This window comes from Oryzias latipes, chromosome 10, assembly GCF_002234675.1.
Source record: "Oryzias latipes chromosome 10, ASM223467v1".
NCBI classification, from domain to species: domain Eukaryota; kingdom Metazoa; phylum Chordata; class Actinopteri; order Beloniformes; family Adrianichthyidae; genus Oryzias; species Oryzias latipes.
Genome location: NC_019868.2, coordinates 15,275,477 through 15,299,290, shown reverse-complemented (window position 1 = coordinate 15,299,290; position 23,814 = coordinate 15,275,477). Strand labels below are relative to the sequence as shown.

The 23,814-nt window shown below is 39.3% G+C and overlaps 1 protein-coding gene and 1 long non-coding RNA gene across 5 annotated transcripts; one reads left to right on the top strand and one right to left on the bottom strand.

The window, feature by feature from the left end:
• The first annotated feature begins 124 nt into the window (after positions 1-124).
• On the top strand, positions 125-19,579 carry LOC105354900 (protocadherin alpha-C2-like). 4 transcript variants are annotated; one of them, XR_002873996.1, is made up of 4 exons: positions 126-4,249; positions 16,978-17,013; positions 17,324-17,361; positions 18,054-18,165. XR_002873996.1 is itself a non-coding variant. In XM_023959181.1 (3 exons), the coding sequence occupies exons 1-2, from the start codon at positions 1,847-1,849 to the stop codon at positions 16,987-16,989; spliced, it is 2,415 nt and encodes an 804-aa protein (XP_023814949.1). In that variant the 5' UTR covers positions 128-1,846; the 3' UTR covers positions 16,990-17,013; positions 18,054-19,579. The 4 variants fall into 4 exon arrangements, 2 of the variants coding, with proteins under 2 accessions (XP_023814948.1, XP_023814949.1); XM_023959181.1 differs by lacking the exon at positions 17,324-17,361 and having other exon boundaries at positions 128-4,249; positions 18,054-19,579; XR_002873997.1 differs by lacking the exons at positions 126-4,249; positions 17,324-17,361 and adding an exon at positions 12,899-13,091 and having other exon boundaries at positions 18,054-19,579.
• Positions 6,413-12,532, bottom strand: LOC111948010. Its single transcript, XR_002873998.1, has 4 exons — positions 12,425-12,532; positions 11,641-11,715; positions 11,265-11,357; positions 6,413-8,041 (listed from the first exon to the last, which is right to left on the bottom strand). It is a non-coding gene; the product is annotated as an uncharacterized LOC111948010 (long non-coding RNA).
• Positions 19,580-23,814: the final 4,235 nt, after the last annotated feature.

Here is a 23,814-nt window from a genome sequence, read left to right as displayed (position 1 = left end):
GAGCCTCCTGTCCCGCGTTCTTCATGGGTGTCAGGCTTCACGGCTACTGGAAAGGTGACAAAGTGTCTGCAGTCTGCTTATTACTGGGCAATATCTAATATTTTGGGAAGATGTCTGTACCAGAGAGCACAGGTGAAGCCTCACATGCAGCCAGAGGGCAGAAGAATCAACACGCACCCCCCAACACACGTGTGCGCGCTTCTTCCTCCTAGTCCTACACAAGACGCAGCGCACAGACACAGTCACAGTCAATCTACAACACCTACATAGTTAAGTCATTAGTTAGATAGGTATTAGTTAGTTGTTACAGTTATTTGTTAATAAAGAATAGTATGTTTTAATAGTATTGATTTATTTCCGATGCAGCCGCCGGGGAATTTCGGGTTTTGTTTTTTTATTGGGGGGGGGCTGCGGTTAACCGCGACACCGCGCCCCCTGGTGGTTCATCACAGCGGTGATGAAAAATCCGACACCTTCACAGCTCTATACCACACCCCAAAACAAACTAACTGCTGCCTTCTAATAAGTAAACAAATACAATTTAAAAACTTTTCATTCATAAATTTTAATATACTGTATTGGGTTTACTGGATTTTTTGAGAAGTGAAAGAAAAACGAGTCTGCATAAAAGTGAATTTGTTTCAATCATCTCACTTATCTTGACTGTGGATGTTTGACAGACGGAAACGTTTATGTAAGGGTGTGGAAAATGGGCAATAGTTCAAGGGAAACATCAGGTGCAGACTTTAGAAAGAAAAGAAGAAAAGAGAAGAGGAAGAAAAAAACACTCCAAGAATAAAGGAATGCAGGCGGTGTCCAAAATGAACAATTGCTAGGAACCAAATACCACCAAATTTAGTTTGAGTAGTAAAATTTTGAGCAACATTTGGCTATTGAACGTTTCCACTTAATTAGACTTGTCTTGTTAATTAGCTGTTTAATATCTTATTTAATCTAAGATGTTCTGCCATTGTCATTAACAGTCAATGCTTCAGATGCAATGTACACAATCATTTGTCTTGTTTTGTTCAGTTTTATGTGGCGCTGTAGCACAAAAACAGAAGAATGTGTTGTTTAGTTTCATTGATGTTCAGTCATGAAGCAAACAGAAATGACCGGAATTAATTCATTCATAATTCGTGTCAGGGTTGTATTCAGCTCATGAAAAAAGGGGCGTTTTTAGCAGAACCAGACAGCGTTCAAAGAGAAAACACACAAACTGATTCCTGTTAGGTATGAACTAACTTACATACTATGTCTTAATTGTGAATTCAACTATAAACGTACATTATAGTTATATGATTAATAAAGTAAAAATAAATAATATATGTTTATGTGTTAGTATTTATGCAGGCTTTGAGTTATTGAGAGCGGGGCTGGAAAGGGGGATGAGGATGGGGGCCGCCGTCCGGGGTTTCGCCCAGGGCATCAAATTAGCCAAGACCGCCTCTGGTACATGCTTCAAAATACGTACGAATTACTTTCAAAATTTTGAAAGAATGATCAAAGAAAACTTTCACAAGGCAGTATACTGCTAAATTATACTGCGATTTAAATAACCTATTTTCTTGAATGCGTAAAATGTTTATGGCTACGTGTACGTCTGAGAGAGTCGCTCTTTTGCGTACAGAGGCGCTGTTCCTCGGATCTGCTCCTGTCATAACCACCAACAGATTTTATTACGGGCACGAGACAAGGAGGAAGGCAAAACAGCACAAGGAGAATCGGGTTTTCGTTTAGTCCACTTCATTGATTCATTCCCAGTTTCTCGTCTTGCGGGCTCCGCTGACAACTCCGTTTACGCTTGAATCAAAACTCGATTTAGGAATCAACAATTAGGTTCACAATGGGAGGGCTTTTCTGCCGTGAACCCTGGGACAGGTACGTCTGGATATCCCTGCTCTTCGTCGTGGTTCTGAAATGCGCCACGGCTGTAACGCACTACTCGATTCCCGAGGAGATGGAAGAAGGATCCGCCGTCGCAAATCTCGCCGCAGATTTGGGCTTGGATGTGAAGACGTTGGTGGAGCGGAGGATGCGTTTAGAGCTCATCGCAAACAGGAAATATCTGGACGTGAATAGGGAGACCGGCGAGCTTTATGTGGTGGAGCGGATCGACAGAGAGTCCCTCTGTCCGGCAAAGACGTCATGTTTTCTGAAGATGGAAGCAATCATCGAAAATCCAAAGCGCATATTTTACATCGAGTTGGAAATAACTGATATAAATGACAACGCGCCGCATTTCAGGAGAGACACTGTAGATTTAGACATTTCTGAAGCCACGCAGCCTGGTGAGCGCTTTTCTGTGAGCAATGCGGTTGATCCAGATGTGGGATCGAACTCTGTAAAAACGTATCATTTAAGCGAAAGTGATTACTTCACAATCGAGATCCAAACAGGGAGAGATGGCTCCAAATTTGCAGACTTGATTTTGAAAAAAGGTTTAAACAGGGAAGAGCAAGCTAGTCATCATTTAATCCTGACTGCCACAGACGGGGGAATGCCGTCTCGTTCTGGCACAGCCAGCATTATTGTTCATGTTTTGGACACAAATGACAACGCCCCTACCTTTGAAAGAGAGAGCTACCAGGTCAGCATTTTGGAGAATTCTCCCATTGGTAGTCTTGTTTTTCAATTAAATGCAACTGATTTAGATGAAGGGTCTAATTCAGAGGTGATATACTCATTTAGTCTGTACACATCAGAAAAAACCCAAGAAACCTTTCATTTAAATCCAGTTACTGGTGAGATTACAGTCAAAGAAGTGTTAAATTATGAACATTTCAGGGTGTATGATATGGAGGTGATAGCGACAGACAAAGGAACCAAAAGTTTGTCAGGACAATGCAAACTAAAAATTCTAGTGGAAGACATGAATGATAATCATCCTGAATTATCCATCAAATCCTTTCAGAGTCCAGTGAGTGAAGACATCAAGTTAGACACAGTGATCGCTGTAGTGAGTGTGAGTGACAAAGACTCAGGGGAAAATGGAATAGTTGATCTTCACATTCCTGATGATATGCCTTTCAAACTGAGAAAGTCCTCTGATAACTATTATGAATTAGTGGTTTCAGAGGCTTTAGACCGTGAGAAGGTCCCAGAATATGACATCACCTTCACTGTGACAGACAGAGGTTCTCCTCCTTTGTCCGACAATGAAACCATGACTTTAGAGCTGCTGGATGTAAATGACAATGTCCCACAGTTCCCCAAGTCCTTTTATACCATCCGTGTGATGGAGAATAATGCCCCTGGGGCCCTGTTGGAGTCTCTGAGTGCGTTTGACCCTGACCTCCATGAAAATCAGTATCTGGTTTACGTCATAATAGAGAAGGAGATCGCCAACACCTCCATGTCCATGCTGTTCTCCATCAATCCAGAGGATGGGAAACTTCACGCACTGAAAACCTTTGACTATGAGATTGAGAAGGAGTTTCTTTTCCACATCGAGGCCAGAGACTCTGGCTCTCCTCCTCTCAGCAGTAATGTGAGCGTCCACATCATCATTGTGGACCAGAACGACAACGCTCCTGTCATTGTGTCTCCGTGGCGTGCACACGGCTCTGTGGTGGAGGAGAAGATTCCCAGATCCACAGATAAAGGCTCCCTGGTTGCCAAGGTGATCGCTTTGGACACGGACTCTGTGCACAACTCTCGGATTACATACCAGTTCCTCCAGGTGACTGATGCCACCTTGTTCAGTCTGGACCAATACAACGGAGAGATCCGGACCATGAGGATGTTCAGTTACAGAGACCCGCGCCACCAGAGACTGGTTATTGTTGCAAAGGACAACGGGGAGCCGGCTCTCTCTGCTACAGTCACCATCAAGCTGTCAACAGAGGAGACTGCTGTTAAGGCCTACTCTGACATGACTGAGGTGCCTCTGGAATATGACATCTTTTCAGACCTCAACCTGTATCTGGTGATTGGTCTGGCCTCGGTGTCTTTTCTCCTGCTCATCACCATCTTGGTCACCATCGTGCTGAAGTGTCAGAAAGCCAAGCCCAGCAAAGCGGCTCCTCCCAGCAGGAACAGTGTGATCAGTGAGAGGAACTCCACCATCGCAGACTCCACTCTGGTGTCCAATGATGCCTACTGGTACAGTCTGTTTCTGGCAGAGACCAGGAAAGGGAAGCTGGTGGTTAGACAGCCTGTGCCAAAGGGCTCCAGATACATCGTGTCCAGCATTCCAAGAGGGACAGGACTCACAGACACTAGTGACTCAGCTGCTTCCACTCTGCAGGTATGAGCAAGAAAACATAACTTAAGTATTGTGAGCAAGTAGGGAATAGATAGCTTCAACAATGTTGCCTATCAAGTCAAAACGTCTTTACAGAAAAATGACTAATTTTGATAATCTTTAGTCCACAGAGCACCTCAAAGTACAATTTGAATCCTGGTGTTATTGGTTGCTGGGGTTGATAACATAAGAGTATGTCATTCAATCAAGCAGTACAGGAACATCCTATTCTTGTATAATTCAGAACTTTTCAGGTCATTGTTTTCTTACTGAAAGATAGAACCTAGACAAACATATCATGGTGATAATAGCGTGTAAGCAAATGATAATTACATAACATTAACAGTATTTTTTGAATCCTGTCTATTTTTTCCAAAGAAACCTGAAGCTAAACTTTTAAAGTCCCAGTGAAAAGTTTTTGAAGTTGAAATGCCTGTTGTGAAATGCTACACGCACTTGGATGTGTTATAGTTTATGTTTAAAGAGAGCTTGTTTGTGTTCTTTAAATGTTGCGTTTTCTTTATATTTGGTTCTTGTTGGCTAAATTTGTCATTACCCTATAAAACACGGACTATAAAACAACAAAAATAGACTATAAAAGTTCACATGTAGCTATGACATGGCAAATTAAAACACAATTTTGAAAATGAAAATGGCTACACACAAAAACTTATGTTAGTAGAATCATTTAGCTAAAAAAAATATCAAGAGACTAACGTTTTTGGTTTATTTTAATCTGGAAGTTTTCTTCTTTAAATTAATGTATTGTTAATAGTTGAAATTTGTTCATCCATTTTTTGAAGTTTGACAGCTTGCCATTAAGGGAAATATCCGCATGAAACTGGGTGTGTACACATAAACCCAAACTGTTAAATGTCACTGATTCGCATAAAAAATGCTTAACGATCAAAGATTAAATAGACTTTTTGCCTGCTAAACTGCCTCCTGGTAAAGCTCGGAAAGATGAAAAACATACAAACCCTTTAAATCCATTGTATCTCCCGCCCCTATCCGCTGCAGCCGAACTAAATTAAAAAAAAGTGCCTTGACTTTGAGAGTCCTCAATTTAAAAGATACCCTTAAGATAATCCTCCCCCCAACCCCCCAAAAAATTCTAGATTTCAGAATAAAACAGAAAACACACTAAAGCCCCTCCAATCAAGCTGAATGGTGAATAACTGTTTAAAGGTTTCGACAAGTTATACTATGACTTTGCAATATATTCCTCAAATACATCAGACTGCTTACACAGTGCAACTTAAAAAAAAGATACTTGACATGAGAATATAACCTTCCTATCAGACTCAAATGATCAGTGAAACCATAAAATCATGAAACATCTCAAATGTTTTGGTCAATAAAAGGAATGCTAACTAGTGTTGTGAATAGTTTTTTCTATATAAAATGTGCTACATTTCCAGCATGCAAAACAAACCGTCAAGATAATACTAGAAAAAAAAAAGAAGCAAAAACCCGACTCCCATTTGAGGCAACCACATTACTCAATTATGAAAAGAATGGGAGTAAGGCAGGCAAAAAGTAGACCTTTAGTAGCATTGCTACCTGCAGAAAAGATTGTTTTCAGGGATCACTACAGCAGCTTATTGCATGTGTTTAAAACTGGTGCAGCACAATGTACCGGCAGTTGCATTTCCATTAAATTTGTAATGCATCTAATACCATTCAAAACTTACATCTTCCTAAAAATGATATAATGCTCATGTTTCTTTATGTTTACATAGATCAATTTTAAAACAAAAAGTATAAATTCAGAATATTTAGTTAACAAAATTTAATAAACTTCTATTCTTTTACTGACATGACTAGCATTAAATCAAAACATTCCTAATACTTGGGGGGTAAAGCTACAAGTAGCAAATTGTTTTGTAGGGAAACATCTGGAATAAAAAAAGTTAATTTTCATGGGAAAAACAGAAAAAAATGCACAGGTATATAAGTCTTAAAATTCCACTAGTTACTAAGTTGAATGCTTGTACTGTTTTATTAGCGGACAAAAATCTGAAATAGACCAATGACTGCCTCACGAAATGAGCACCTTTACTGAAAATCCACTTGGTTCAGGACAAACACAATCATTGTGTATTTTTGTAGGAAAATAAAACAGAAAAAAAGAAATAATAAAAAAAATTCAAGATGCAATAAAACTAATAGACATTATGATTTTTTTTTATGTAAAAGATAAGTCAGCAGAAGTTTATGCAGGAACACAAGAAGTTAAATCTGTCAGAATTGTGCAAACCTCAAATTTTATTATCTGGTACACCAGTTTGCTAAGAAATTATGTTTGCAAAACTGTGAATTTGTTAACTAGTCATACACTAGTAGTAAAAATGAAAAACAAAACGGTTCTATACAACAATGAATGATTACCATCACTTTCGTTTTCTAAAAATGCACAGGACAAGTTACACATGATTAAATTGAAACAAAGTAAGTCTGTTGTAAATTTATAATACAAATGTAGCTTCACAAGTACAAAAATGAACAACAAATAAAAAGAGATCTGATTTTTTTTAAATCCCCTAATGCTACAAACGTTTTGCAATCTATAGTGTGAAACAGCCCATGACCCATTATCCTAACAGTGAAACACAAAAGGGGTGACAGAGGCTACAAAGCTGAAAGTCTATGATCCGGTGTCTGTGGAGAACAATAGGAACTCCTGAACATACATTAAAATCTATGTTCAGCAGCATTACAGAAGCAATTGTTAGTTAATAAATAAACACACAAAAAAACCTGTGACACACATGTTGGAGATAAAAATCAGTGAAGCACATGTGTTCATTAAAACACACACCTCACTTTCACAGAGCAGCTGGAAAAATAAAACAGCATAAGAAGTTATACAACTTGACTGAAGTTACAAAGTTTATGAGTTTTGTTGTTATGCGCACTGTGCATTCCAAAATATTAAAACCAAAAGCTAATAAAGACCCACTCCAATGAAAATCATGTTTTTGGTGTTTTTACATGTTCTTTTTTAGCATTTTTCTCACTATGGAGGACATACACAAAACAAATTAAGATGTGTTTAAAGTTGCGTTTGAGTATTTCTTTATTCAAATCGTGTTGAATCAGGACCAGATGAAAAAGCTCAGGTTTGTGATGCAGCAACTTCGCTGGGCGGGCCAAAATCTCCCTGCTGCGCTCCAATACGGATGCCTCCACTTGCAGACAAATTGATCCACCAACATCTGCATTTTCCTCATCTGAGCTGACATCTGCTCTAAACTGTAAACAAAGTGCTGATGGGAAATGAGCTAACTTCTGCATCAACAGTCCCAGCCGCAACTCCAAGGTGAATTTCTAAGAGTTCCTTCTGTACGGCAGAAAATGTTTTAAAAAAACGACACAGGTTTTTAAATTTAGGCTAAAAACGGCTTAATCATACTTAAAGGACCACTGGGAACACCGTGAGGCTGAACATGCTCTGAAGTGCATTTCTGAAAACACTGCTCACCGTTCTGGCCTTCTGACCTTCTCAGTATAAGACTCGGTTTTTCAGCGGGCGCCCCTTGTTGGAATGTTCATCTTCATTCCGTTCCATAACTAATTTTTGCAGTACCTCAAAAGTGTAGCGGGGGTTTCGAGCATACATCAGTCCAAACAGCACGGCGACAGCCAGTGCCACATTGTCCAGATCCTGCAGCACCTTAATGCCCTCCGAGACGATTCTAATGCCTTCTGCCTCTGCACTTAAAGTTTGCCGTTTCAGGAGATAACCATGCTGGTGTCTTCAATGGCTTGGTGAAAGGACTCTTCATAGATGCCCTGTGCCACAACAAATAGAATGACACCAAAGATAGGACGTTAGTAAAGGAGAAATATTAGCTGTACAACTTTAAACAAATACACCATGTTTCTCAGCAGTTGGTGGTAGAAAATACATGAAAGAACACAATTCCTTTAGTAGTTGGAAACAAAATAAAGGACTGTAAAATAACTTTTTTAAGTCCACCACTTGAAAAATGTATTACCGTAAATTCCGGACTATAAGCCGCTACTTTTTTCCTGCGCTTACAGCCTTGCGGCTTATTCAGTGACGCGGCTAATTTGTGGATTTATTTGAACGGCCGCCTTGAACGTACTTTTGATCTCGGAGCTGGGGTTGAAAGCGTGATCCAACTCCAAGTAACAAGTCATTTGTTTTTCAACACACCATTAAGCAGCCAAACAGCATGGCCTTGACTTCAGGTCTTAGACACTTCAGTCATGGTTCAACAAAAAGAAACACGCATGCCCAGCCGAATCCCAGAATCCTTTGGTGCCATTAGACCCAACGTGCACGTGATCGCCACTACAATATGATGAAGCTTTCAAGTTAAAAGCAGCGTCAAAAAAATCCACCATCACCAACGGGTTTGGAAAAGCCGCTCAGCTGCGTGACGGAGAGAACAGCGCATGCTCAAGAGTGAATTTACCTCAGAGTCATAGTGACACTAGTCCATCTATTAGCAGCTCCGTAATATACGAGATGATGTTCTCCTGCTGCTCGTTCACATAGAGCTGCGGGACAGATGGCAGTCTGAAGGCTCCCACACGTAACAACGCATCCTCTCTCGCCCGTCATCCACAAAACGTACAGTATTAAGTCTGATTGCTCTGCACAGACAGGATTCGCTCTGTCCACCAGCAGCCGCGCGCAGCGACCGGGAGCCGCACAGAGGCGCGTGCTTTCAGTTGCCGCTTCTTTATTTTACTGGTGTGTTTTTTTAACCAGCCCTTTTAGTACCATAATGCTGCCGCGACACAAGCGCAAGGAGAGCTGCTCTCCCGTTCGCCCCTCCCACCAATGCTGCTCCTTGCTCATTCTATAAACACTGACAACAGTGTGGTGACCCAGGGAATAGCCCCGCCTTAAGCCCCTAAGACTCATGGGAGATGGGGAATCGCGGATGTAAATTTCCTCATCATAACTGAGGGATGTAATGTTGATTATATGGTAACTGTTTGTAATTTTATGTATGATACCTCAATTGTCAATAAGTTAAAAAAAACTAAACACAAACAAAAAAAAAACATAACTGAGGAACTTGGGATCTGGGGCCTGTTTCAGAAAGGAGGTTCAACCAACTCTGGGGTTAAACTTGAACTCTGAGTTGGTCAATTGAGAGATTAACAACTCTGAGTTTTCTGTTTCAGAGAAGCTGATCGGAGTTAGGTCAATCAATTCTGAGTGGACTGATTCGGAGTTAAGCGTGCGCACCGCGACTATAAGAAGCCATTATCAATGGAGCGCAGATATCACGAGTCACCATGGCAACCGTGAAAAAAAGAGGTCTGCGTATTTTTCGCCAGCTGAACTTGACGTGCTGCTGCAGAGTTACAGTAAATTTGAGCACATATTCCGGAAGAAAAGCAACACCGCTGCATCTGCAAAACAGAGACAGTTAGCGTGGGAAAACATAGCTGCTCAAGTTAATGCATGAGTTTGCATTTAAATCATTGTTAGAAAATATTGACTGTAATAACTTTTTAAATAGCGTAAGGTGTGAAATAAAAATGGCGATATTTAGGTGTACTTTTGAAGTGTCATTCCTGGTGTAATTGCATGAAATGCTGCTTAGTGTACAGAACCAATCTGGGGGAAAATGCATTTAACGTCGGTAATGTTTAGAGGACTTTTTTGTTAACCTTCCCCTCTTGCAAACTTCTGGTCAGTTTAATATTAATACATGCAATTGTAGCCGGCCTCACAGGGTTCGGTGTCGGTAGATGTGAATGAAATTATGGCGCTCAGACACACACGTCTGTTCACTCCACAGGTCTCTTTATTATAAATCTTGCACAGCAGAACACATGCCCCCTACAGTCCCACTACCGTAACTGCAGTAGTAAATGCATAAACATGAGACACTGCATGGGCTGCTACAGAATTGTGTTTTTAAAAGTAAGCTTTTGTCTACCCTTGTATTGATCAAGTGGTATAGGTTTATATGGGATTAAGAAAGTAAGCGGTGCTAGCAAATTGTGTTTCCAAAAAGTAATTGTTACATTAATCTAATTCAATGTCCCTGATTTCATTTTCATGTAGATGCAATCCTGCAGGAATTAAAAGAACATGGCAGCAGCTAAAAATGAAGTATAAAAACATAATTCAATCAGGTCAAATTTGAGCATGTCATGGATGTAGGCTTTGTTGACAATATTTGACATATGAAACATCTACATAGCAATACATATCTAATGTTGTTTTCATTGTATATATGTAATTGACTGCAACGAAAGACGGTAACACTCAAACAAAAACGTATGGGGAAATGACAAAAAAAAAATCGAGTCTAGGTCTCAAAATCCTTGCACGACGTAAATGCAATTCTCTATGAATTAATGCAGCCTCCTCGTCTATTGGGTCCTCCAAAAAAGGACACGCCATTCTTGTCACTTAGTCTCTGTGTGACGGAAATTTGGGCAATGAAGGTTAAAGCGAAAAATACCGCTTCGTCTTTAAAAAGGGGAGGGACCGGCAGAGACCTTGAGTTTAGAGGATAAAACCTGCTCCCGACCAGGTTAGGTTCACAGCATAAGTAACCATGGACACTGACTCCGAGTATAAGTTACCTCTCTTTCAGAAACGGGTTTGACTTACTCTGTTTACTCTGGTTTAACAAACCTCCCATTCTGAAACAGAAAACCCAGGGTTTCCCTGATTTCAGGGTTAACGCACTCAGAGTTTACACTTAACCTCCTTTCTGAAACAGGCCCCAGGAGTGAGGTGCATGCTGTTTGTTAGATATGTGAGCTTCAAGTACATGAGTTGACGCTATGCCGACTCCTCCCACAGTGGCATTAAAAGCAGCATTCAGTCTGGGAGTCTGGACGTGCTGTGCCATGATGGCCGCATTGCTGATTATATGCGGCTTGTACACTGATGCGGCTTAGGAATGTATGAAGGTAGCTCAACACGTGAAAATGAGCGGGTGCGGCTTGTAATCAGGTGCGCTAAAGATAAGGGGAAAATCAAGCTATGACTCACATACACATATATACATACCACATACTCCTGGATCAGGTTTTCTGGATCTTCATCCATGTAAATACATGCTCCTTTAGTAATGGACTCTCATCCGGCATCTGCATCATTAAACTAGAAAAGAAAATGTCTTTATTTTTCAACTGTTTAGGTACTAATTGTAGAACCCAATTAAAATGTAAATCAATAAATAAATGATGACTTTAATGCGCAATTCTCAAATCTAAGAATCAAGTTAGTTAGGCTGCTTATAATCTAGAAATTCTATAACATGATCAAAAATTCTGATTCCACTGCCAACATTAGTTATGATAACTAACAAATATTTTCCACTCATCCATTTTTGCAACTATTGTTATGAGCCTTTGACCAAGTTGACCTCTTTTTAAAAACATACTCGTCTGGTTTTCAGAGTACATGTAGACGTCCGGCTGTACATGAGCTGTGACTGTAGTGGGGGCCCTGGTGATTCCTTTGAATTCAGAATAAAGGGAGAAAATTTTACAACAATGAATACACAATGAAAAATACATTTTCTTCAATTGAAAGAGTTAGGCATCTTCAAAACTTTGGAGGAACATAAATAATTTTCCAGAACTTAATCAAATAATCAAGTTTCCCCCTTTTTTTGTTTTCAACAACCACAATTCGGGATTTCTGGGTGTAAGACTGGGTGGGTTATTGTTATGAGGAATAGCTAGCTTTGACTCCACCACCAAAAAAACGTCATGCTTGTTCCACTCGAGCTAAGCGTCCACCCCAGATTGTAAAAAGCATCCCCCATGATGAATTATAAAACTCCTCACGCAGATTTTCTCTCGCCGGGCAGAAAGTTTATTATTCACACAGCAACAAGTCACTCGCGCGCGCGTGATTGCTAAATAAACGCACACCGAGTGTTTTTTTTTTCCATGCACAGAACCATTTTTTTTCGTAAGTGTTGCTCTTCGTGCCAGAGGTTTGTGGAAACTCGTCTTATTATGTAAAACACCACACATCACAAACGATTTGTGTACTACGGCGGGTGACAAGCAATCGCTTTTCCATTGAATGATCATTAGACTTTTGCTAGCAACATGTTTTGTTGTGGTTAGCCAGCAAATTAGGGCGTCAACAAAGGCTAAATATATCAACGCGAACGGTAATGTTGCTAATATCATTAACAACATTAATAAACTTACCATTTTAACTTCTAGGTCTTGATTAGCGCCACTGAAGAGACACTTTACCAGCTGAAGTTCCTGAATTTTGGGCAGTTCCGCTGCATTTCAATCTATTTCCTTTTCCGGTTTTGAGGGATAATAAATACTTAAAATTTACTTTTAGAATTGAATTACTTTCAGTCAACATGATACAATCAAGTATATTTAACAATTTATTTAATCACATTGTATTAACTTATTTAAATTACGTTAACAGATAAAATATGAATACATTCAATTGCATATACTGGCTTAATTTTAGTTAATTCAAAAACACGATGTTTCATTTTTTTCTGCGTATTTCATGTTTTCAAAACGATTTTCTAATTGAATAAGAATAATTTGTTGTGATTGTTTTATTGAAAACAGTACATTTGTTGTTTACTAAATTATTATGGCTTGACGTCACAATCATCGCGATAGCTGGTCAGAGAAAAAGATGAGGGGAAAAAAATAAGAAAAAGTTGAGGGTCGGTGGGAATTCTTCATAGTCCGTCTCTTCTCGTAAAAGTTCTGGTTTCACCATCTTTATCATAAAGAGTGAAATATGTGAGTTTTCATCGGATTAGGAGGCACGTGAACATTGCATCCTCACTCCAGAAAGCCGCGCGCTCTTCATCAGGACGCAGCCCGTCGGCAGGATGGGGTACGTTTTCTTGTTTCTGTGCGCCTCTGCCTTCATGAACTCGGTCTTTTGCGAAACCCATTATTCGGTTCCTGAAGAAACGGAGGAGGGATCTGTGGTCGCGAATGTGGCAGCGGATCTGGGATTGTACGTGGAAACGCTGAAGTCCAGGAACATGCGCGTGGATGCAGTGGCGGTTCTACACTAACTTACTCCCTGGGCGAGTAACCCCACCAGCGCCCCCCCCCCCCCCCCCCCCCCGCACACATTACAAAATTTGACAACATCCTGTTGTGTTCCCTATCTTCTATTTAGCCATTTTACTCAAAAAATGCATGAATTTTCTAGACTCATATTACAGGGGGGGTCAAACTCAGTCACACAGGGGCCTAAGTTAAAAACACGCTTAAGGTTTTGGGCCGAAGAAGATAAACATTAACTGAACACACTAAAGCTAAACTTTTAAACCTTTTAAACTGAACTTTTTGAACATAAATATGAATAAAAACAGGAACATTAATCCAGTATAACTCAAGTTAAACCTTAAAAACCTTGTAATATTTTGCTCTCCAGAGAAATATATTCTGTCAAAATTATACAAATATGAACATGCTGCAGGACAAAAAACAAAGAAAGCCTGGAAATATTATAATATTAATAAGAAATTACATATCAAATAATTCCATTTTTTTTGCTCTTTCATCATTCTTTAGAGCATTTTTTTTAGAGCTGGACTCCTGCTTCATTTTTAGCAATAATTTCTTAATGTGTGACGTCCTGTGTGTGTCTTTGTGAAACATATCAGAGGGATTAGATCTAAAAAATAAAACTTATTGTGATTAATATGTTTAGGTCTTATAAAACATTAAAGACTAAATCTTAGAACTCATCAGTGGGATTACTCCAAAAATATTTGGCATTTCCCTAAATTTGTGCAACACCAACAGTAGAAATCCTCCAAAAAAACTCAATTCTAAAAGAATGGTCTGCGCTCATCCCCCCCCCCCCCCCCCCCTTCCCCTTCCCTCTCACACACGCGGCTCCGTCTCTATGACGGGAGGTGCAGCTGCGGCTCAGAGTTGATTGTCAGATAGAAAAAGACTCCCAATCCCCTGTTAGTGTGATTCACCCAGCCACCGGAGAATTGCACCCCCCTCTCGAGTTTTTTTACTAATGTTCCAAAGACTACCGCAAAGAGGTGTGGCCGCAAGCGTCTTGCAGCAGAGGGCGGTGGTCACGTGCGCATCGGGTCTGCTGTGTCTGGGCAAAGAATTGTGGGAAATAACCCCCATTGCCTGCTTTTGTCGAAATTGGGTTGAGCACGGATGTTTTTTCTGCCTAAATCCTTTTCATGTGCCTGTTTTACGTTGTTTCACTCTGAATTATTCTTTTTTTTTTTTTTATTTTTTTTTTGCACCATGAGTGTGAAGAGGAAATAGGAGGAAGACATTATTAAGAGTCTGATGTTTCAAAATAAAAGCATTAAGTGTCGGCTACTGAAGCAATTTCAACTTAAAAGCTTTAAGCTACCTCTTTGAATATAGTGTGTACCACATTACGCATCGGGCACGGCAAATGCCGCCCCCTATGAAGTGCCGCCCTGGGCGACCGCCCATATCGCCCATATCAAAAACCGCCACTGCGTGGATGTTATAGCCAATAAAAGATACCTGGATATCAATTACGACACAGGGGAGCTGATTATTTCGGAAAGAATCGACAGGGAGTCCCTGTGCCCATCCAAATAAGGCAACCACATCGTGTTTTCTTAAATTGAAGGCCACACTTGAAAATCCAATCCGCATGTTTAACATCGAGGTGGAAATAACTGATACAATGACAATGCTCCTCATTTCCGTCGAGGAACGATGGAGTTGGACATTTCCGAGTCCAGCCCAGTTGGAGAGAGGTTTTCACTCAGCAATGCAGTAGATCCAGATGTTGGAACCAACTCCGTGAAAGATTATCACCTGAGCGCCAGTGAGCACTTCTCTATTGAGATTCAGACAGGAAGAGACGGATCCAAGTTCGCTGACTTGATCCTCAAAAAACCTTTAGACAGAGAGCAGCGGGCTGTTCACACTTTAACCCTTACTGCTGTGGACGGAGGGGTTCCCACGCGCACAGGCACCGCCAGCATCATTGTGCGCGTGCTCGATGTGAACGACAACGCCCCTTCTTTTGACAAAGACACGTACGTTGTGGATGTGATGGAAAACTCCCCGATTGGAAGTTTGGTGATTAAACTGAATGCCACTGATTTAGATGAGGGATCCAACGCTGGTGTTGTTTATTCTTATAGTTTGTACACATCAGAGAGAACACAAAATGTGTTTCAGTTGAATCCAGAGAATGGAGAAATACGAGTGAAAGAGATGATTAACTATGAAGATTTGCAGCTTTATGAAATGGAAGTTATAGCCAGTGATAAAGGACTGAGCTCCTTATCTGGACAGTGTAAAGTTAAAATACAGATAACTGATATGAATGATAATCATCCAGAAATTTATATCAAATCCTTTCAGAGTCCAGTGAAAGAAAATGTGGCTACAGTCACAGTGATCGCTGTAGTGAGTGTGAGTGACAAAGACTCAGGGGAAAATGGAATAGTTGATCTTCACATTCCTGATAATATGCCTTTCAAACTGAGAAAGTCCTCTGATAACTATTATGAATTAGTGGTTTCAGAGGCTTTAGACCGTGAGAAGGTCCCAGAATATGACATCACCTTCACTGTGACAGACAGAGGTTCTCCGCCTTTGTCCGACAATGAAACCATGACTTTAGAGCTGCTGGATGTAAATGATAATGCACCAAAGTTCCCCAAGTCCTTTTATACCATCCGTGTGATGGAGAATAATGCCCCTGGGGCCCTGTTGGAGTCTCTGAGTGCGTTTGACCCTGACCTCCATGAAAACCAGTATCTGGTTTACGTCATCATAGAGAAGGAGATTGCCAACACCTCCATGTCCATGCTGTTCTCCATCAATCCAGAGAATGGGAGACTTTACGCACTGAAAACCTTTGACTATGAGATTGAGAAGGAGTTTCTTTTCCACATCGAGGCCAGAGACTCTGGCTCTCCTCCTCTCAGCAGTAATGTGAGCGTCCACATCATCATTGTGGACCAGAACGACAACGCTCCTGTCATTGTGTCTCCATCACGTGCCAACGGCTCTGTGGTGGAGGAGAAGATTCCCAGATCATGAAGCATTTTCATTGGTAAATTGAAGTTTAATTAAAGTTTAATATAAAAAAAAACTATCACTGAGTTGTAAACATTTCCCTTAGTTTTACAGTTAAAAGAAATTAATAAAATGAATAAATAAAGTAATCAAATTGTTCTTTAGCAAATATAAATAATATGTAAGCTTTTTTTTAGTTTGCTATGTTGGCTCTTTATCTTTTATCTGTAAATACCATATTACAACACTGCAGACATCTATGGATAGACACTCTCTTTTATGTTTGTGTGATTCTTGCTGTTTTTGTATATACAATTTTGCTGATGTTTTCATACGCATAAAAGCAAACCCTGTGATATCATTTTCCCCTTTTTTTTACTTTTTGAAAAATAATTTGTGTGGATTTCTTCCTGAAACTTTATTACATTAGGTGTATATCAACACGTGCTTCCTTTGAGGTAAGTATCTATGCTGCTGAAAGAATAACCAGCTAACAGTGTCATAACTGTGTTTGTTTACCCGCGGGTTTCCCACATAACAAAATATTTGAATCAGTTCTCCTGAATTCTGCAGCAGCTCTTGGTGTGGGATATGTTTCACTGCCATCACCTCTCTTGTAGTGACAGCAGCTGTCTAATTAAAGAGTAAAAGCGATACTTCTGTTGTTGTTCTTGCAATCAGCTAACCACTTTACTGTTTTTTTTTTCTTTTTTCTTCCAAAGTACCCTAAATGAGGAAAATCCACTCGGCAGCTGGAGGTATGCAGATCCCACCCTGGATAATCTTTTTGGATTTTATTGCTAACCTTTAATGTTTTATTTTGTTGTTGTTTTTTTTCCATTAAGTTATTGTTTTTGACATTTTTCTTAAAATGTTTCTTATAAGAGATATGTTTTATTAATTTAATATTATTATCTTACAAGTTTATATAATTTGACTTATCATAAACTTTGCCAGATTCCTTTTTAGCTTTCCATGCTCATGAGTATCAGTGTTAGTTCAGTATCAGACTAACAAGCTGCCCTTTCACTTTATATTTTCTTAATGATCTTTATCTTTTTGCTATAGTATGTGAACACATCTCCCTACCAAATGTCTCTTCTTCAGTTAAGTTTGGCCTAATTTTGAAATGAATTTGACTTTTCACTGACATGAAGTTGTGTGAGGTTATAGGCCATGATACATAAAGTATGCCCCCCAAAGTACATTTTAAATTGTACTTGTGTCTAAAGCCTATTAAAAAGTACAGGGATGCATGTAAGACAAAAATTTCTAATTTCACAGTGCTGTCATTTAATTTCTTTTTGGGAAAATCTAGACTTTGAATTAATCACTATGTTTTTTAAAGAATGCAATGCATGTACCTGTATGTATTAATGTGTGTTCACTCCCCTACTGACCCATCACTGCTATTTTAGGATTATGGCCCAGTTTTTCAGTGTTCTTGTGGAACTGGAGTGTGCTGTTTCTGTCCTTTTTACAGAATGACACTTCTGAACGGGTGTGACAAATCTACTGTTGAATGAATGTTGATCTAATTATTTATGCAGGAGAAGTACAAAGAGAAACCCTGCTGCCTAGCAACCACTCTCCTTCCCATAGTTTTGGAGCATGGGGTTGATAGACCTGTCAGTTTTCCACTAAATGTTAAAGGATGCACTCAGCCTCACTTCCCACTCTTTCATCTGCCTGAAACCCCTGTCTGAGCGACAGACGTCGGCTGCATGAGCTATGTCAGTTTGGCCTAAACTGGAGGCTGTATGTCTGCATTTGTTTGACTGTCTCATCTCCTTGGCAGGCTTCCACCACCAGCAGCAGCAGTTCCACTTGAGGCTGTTCCCCAAGCTGCTTTTTGTATAAAGGGAAACCGAAAACTATTTGTGGAAAATGAGATCTCCTTGTCAGCAACCAGCCCACATCCATAGCCCGTATCCACTTTGCTCAGTCTGGTCCTCGTTCTTTAACTCTGTGTGTAGTCGTCATGCTGTCATATCAACAACTAAAGCTAGAAATATTGTATCAGTACTCCCATGTTCTTTGAGCTAATGAAAACAAATCAGCAATAGCTCTGTGTGGCTACATGATGCATGAGACTGCATGACTTCAACCTCCTGTAGAACTGTTGTGCAAAAGGTTTTCAGAAGGACATACCCAAATATGAACAAACTGTTAATGGAAATGTACCAGATAATATTCAAAAAAGCCACAACAAGGACTATTGGGGAAGACTTGGGAATGTCAAAATGCCTTTAAGCATTTACCCTGTGCTTTATCTTGTTATTTACCTGCATTAATGCTTTTCATCAGTAAACTAAAAAAGCGACATAGCACAAATGACAGAAATGCTGAACGACCACGTACAATATAAACACAAGTAACGGTGAATTGTTTTCTAGATGTAAAAACGTTAAACGTTTTCATTGATATTGTGCTTTGTAACTGACCAAGGCCTAAGTACAAGAACAAGAGTGCCAAGTTCAGAAAAAGACCCGCAAATGATGGCCTTCAGCAACCATGCCTTTCAGATTTTTTGCATGAAGTAATCTGTGTACTTTGATAGCTTTTGGTGTTTTAAAGTGTTAAACATATCCTTTTTACTCTAAAAAGCCACAATATAAGTTTAAATACAGGGTGGAAGAATGCATTATAATGCATCCAGAAGAAAAGAAGTCAACGTTCAACTTGATGTATTTTTATTCATTTATGCAAAAACAGCAAGTTGAAGGTGCAATGAATGCATACTGGGTGTGAATGTTTAGTGGGATTGTACTAGGGAAAGCATCTCGAGGTTTAGACTGTAATACCTTTGAAATACTGTAAATACACTTGAAGCACCAATTTCAGGTTAAAAAGTGTGTAAGGTGTTTTCTGATTTCAGAATCATTTATGAAAAGTCAGAAGCAAGCATGGATATCATCAGTACTATTTTTCACCTATTCAACTATGTTCATGCTTATCAATGATAACTGTATTATCTGTATACCCAACACATTTTCTGATGTAATGGTTTATCTATTTCATCATATGTTTGTTTACAAAATTTTCTTTTCATTTTCAGTATTGTGCTATTGCATATATTAATTGCAAAAAATAGTGTGTTCTCTGATTCTGTATGAAAGAGGTGAAAAACCAACAACACCCATTTATTCCAAACATTTAGCACTGCATACATTGTGTGTCTCTCTCAATGTCTGAATCTGTTTCAGCCAAATAAATAAATACCATTATTTTGTATTGTGTAACCACAATGGTAGAACATGTTGTCAGTTCTGTATACCTGTTGTGATCTGATCAGTATGAACTATTAAATTTAAAGATCAATGAGTTAAGTGAGTTTTTCTTCTTTTTGGCTTTGTGTACATGTATAAAATTGTATAATTTCTGAATTATTTTTTTCTAGGGGTTATTAGATTTTTAATATTTTCTGTCTTTTCAAGCCTATATTGGATGTGTTTTATCTGCAAGCTCATAATGTGAAGATTTTATTGAACTATCTTAGTTCTATTTTGTAGCACTGACCATTAATAAAATCTAGGCAAGGCAAGTTTATTTGTTTCGTACTTGTCATGTACAAAGACAATCCAAAGTTCTTTAAATAAAATTTTAAAAGAAACATTCAAAACAAATTAAGGAACGACTATTAAAAAGCAAAATTAAAGAACGTTTAAGAACTGAATTCAAAGTAAAAAAAAAAAAGGGCAGATGGAAACTTTTGAAAACAGGTGGGTCTTTAACCTGGAATAAAAAAACCTCATTGTTTCATCTGATCTATGGCTTTCTGGAAGTCAATTTCAATCTGTGGAGCATAGAAGCTGACTGTGGCTTCTCTATGCTTGGTTTGGACTCCAGGAACGGACAAACGACCGGATCCAGACGTCTGGAGAGGTGTGGCTGGTACATAATGAGTCAAGAGATCAATCTCGTGTTTTGGTGCTTAACCACTCAAGGCTATGTGTATATATATGTATATGTATATATATATATATATATATATATATATATATATATATATATATATATATATATATATATATATATATATATATATATATATATATATATATATATATATATATATATATATATATGTGTGTGTGTATGCTATGTATATATGTATGCTATATATATGTATGCTGAGTAGGTATTTGTTCAATGAACGTCCCTGACGTAAACAACTATAAAAATACAAATGGAGAAAACTTTGTTTCGCAAAATGTGGGAAATGTATAGAACAACACACACACACATCTTCTGGTGAATGAGACTGGTAAAATGGACAAATCAGTCTCTTGTTGTGAGCTCATGTAATGAGTGAACCCAACTGACCCTGTCTCCCAGGAGAGATGGAATCACGTGAGCACACAAAAGAGAAAGGAAAATATTTTAGTTCATTAATGTACACCAAATTGTCACTTTTCTATGGCAGATTCAAGGGAGCGTTTAGGAAACAACAACATCATCAGTTGTTCACTGATTTGCTTCACTGACAGATTAGCACACATGGTGCATAATGCAATCATTCACCAATGTGGAACAAAGCACACAGACAGCCACCAGACAGCACTAGCAGGCTGACACGCGGCCACCATTTTTCTACCAGATGTCTCACTGACAGTGATTGTAGTTAAGCTCGACAAAATATTAAATGTTTGTATATTAAATAAAATTACAAATGTGACAAATAATTTTGAACTGTTTATAAAATTCACAGTTCTGTTTCTTTCAGCACCATGGCCAACAAATGCCTAGGGATGCTGCGTTGCCATGACAATGTGTCCTCTTTTGAGTGCTGTGACTGCTGTGATTTTCCTCCCTCCACCTCCTTGGGCTCACGTATCCTCCAACCCTTTGAGTTCATCTGATGTCTTCTTTTTTCATAGGTTTGCACTGGATTCACCTTTTCTGTTAGAATAAGATCTGCACAGCAAAAATGTGTGAAGTCATTGCAGCACCATGGCTTAAAATTGCAGTGATGGGTGGAGGTGATGCAGACTGCGGCAGAAATCGCACATGCGCATTGCACTCTTGGCCTATTTCCAGCACCGACGTGTAACTGAGGCAGTTGGGAGGGGTGCACAGACAGAAAAACGTATGTAGGTCACAAGGCTTCCACACTGTGTGCTTACTTTCTCTATGTTTTCCTTTACTGCCATGTATAGCTGTTGAAAGATAATTAATGGACATATGTAATAAAAGCAAATCAAGGGTTTCTTTTTAATTGAATAAAAGGAAATACATCTAGACATTTGCAGATTAGATCCACAAGGTGTCGCTGCTACTTCTTCTAAGAAATTGAGTCTATGGTAGAGTGCAGAGTAGCACAACGGCTTAAAATGTAACTTCCATAAGAAAAAAGTACATACACAATGGGACTGAATCAAGTTTTCTCTTTTCTTTTCTCTTTCTTTTTTTGTGTTGCTAAAATCCGTCAGGTTTACAAAGCAACACTTCTGCAAAGACTAAAAGGAAACACTAAACATTCTATGTATCCTTTTTATTACAAATGTAGATTAAACACAAGTAAAATAAACTTTCATTTGTTGTTTGTTGTTTGATTGTCTTGCAAACACTCAAAAAACTGTTTAAAAGTATCTTCTGGTATAGTACATTCAATTCAATTCAATTCAATTCAATTTTATTTGTATAGCCCAAAATCACAACAACAGTCGTCTCGATGGGCTTCGAAGTAAAACATGAACTCAAAAGGATCACGAATACAAAGAGTTCAATAGGAAAATACTAAAATGAACTAACAAACTGACTAAGCTATACTGGCATCCCTGTCCTTAGACCCCCCTTCGCGGTAAGGAAAAACTCCTAAAAAAAACGGATTCCGGAAAAAACGAAGAAACCTCAGGGGTGCCCACATGAAGGAGGGATCCTCCCCCAGGACGGACAGGGGATTTACCAGAACTCTGAGAAAAGAATTAACTTATCTAACTCTACAACTACATATATAAAGTCCAGCAGACGATCTTCATCCAGCCGTGGTTGGGGGGACAGTCAAAGGTGCGAGTCGAGCCGGAGACAGGAACCACAGCCAGGTGTAGGAGTAGAAGCAGAGAGGAGGTACTCGGTCAGGTGAGCAGAGACGAGGAACTCTTAGGACACGCTGCTAACAAAGAGTTACAGTAATCCAGCCTCGACGTAACAAATTCATGGAGGAGTTTTTCAGCATCACTCTTAGAAAGTATATTTCTGATCTTAGCAATATTCCGCAGGTGAAAAAAGGCAGTTCTACACGCCTGAGATATGTGAGCCTTAAATGATAAATCCTGGTCAAATAAAACCCCAATGTTTCTAACTGTGGAATTGGGGGCTATACTTATGCCATCCAGGGAGACTATCTGAGCAGACAGAGCATCTCTGAGGTGAAACGTGGCCATTCGGTGAGAGATTAAATCATTTTTTGATTATTTTTCATTTGAAAGAAACACTGTCTTCACAGTGTCAACAGTAGGTGGCGTTGTTACACTGTCAATACTGCGATGTGAGTAAGAGAGCATCTTTCCAACCTATTCACAGTGGAAACCCTTAGAGGGGCTGAAGTACGTTTTAGCAGCTACCATTTTAATTCATTTATTCATCAAAAAATGTTCTTGAGTCTAAGGAGAGGAACAATCCAAACGAGTTGCAAGGATTTACGTTCATATTTTTAAAAATATTTTTTTCAAACAATGGATGTCAAAAGACAATGGAAGGATGCGCGTTTTTCCCTTTGTTTGGCACTGCTAATACTTACTAGATTTCAGGAGATTTCAGCTCAACTGCGATATTCCATCCAAGAGGAATTGAAACCAGGATCAAGTGTTGGAAACGTGGCCAAAGACCTTGGTTTGGATCTAAAAGTGTTGACGGATAGAAATCTGCGGGTTGTATCGGGAACAAAGCAGGATCTGTTTGAGGTAAACCCGACGAATGGAGTTTTGCTCGTGAAGCAGAGAGTAGACCGTGAGGAGCTGTGCGCAAACGTCGCTCCGTGCATTACAAATCTAAAAGCTGTGGTTTCAAATCCTCTGGAAATGCACCAGGTAACTGTCGAAATCCTGGATATAAACGATAATTCACCGACATTTCCAGAAGGAAATTGCACATTGGAGGTGCTGGAGTTGGCTGCTGTTGGCTCTCGATTTCAAATGGAGGGAGCACAGGATCTGGATGTTGGGCCGAACTCCATCAATTCATATAGAATAAACCATAATCAGTATTTTGCTCTTGAAACGGAAGATTTCGGGGAAGAAGGGAAAGTCCCCTTCCTTGTTTTGCAGCGACCCTTGGATAGGGAGCACACAGCTCGGCATACGTTAATAATCACAGCAATCGATGGAGGAAAACCACCTAAATCGGGTATTCTTAATATTACTGTTATTATATCAGATGTTAATGACAACCCACCCGTGTGCGACAAACAAAAATACACAGTGACAGTAAAAGAAAACGCACCCACAGGGACATATCTGCTGACAGTAAACGCCTCTGACTCTGATGAGGGCGTGAACAGTGAGATTGAATATTCTTTGAGAAGTAAATTCAGAGGATTAGTGTCTGATCCGTTTGCT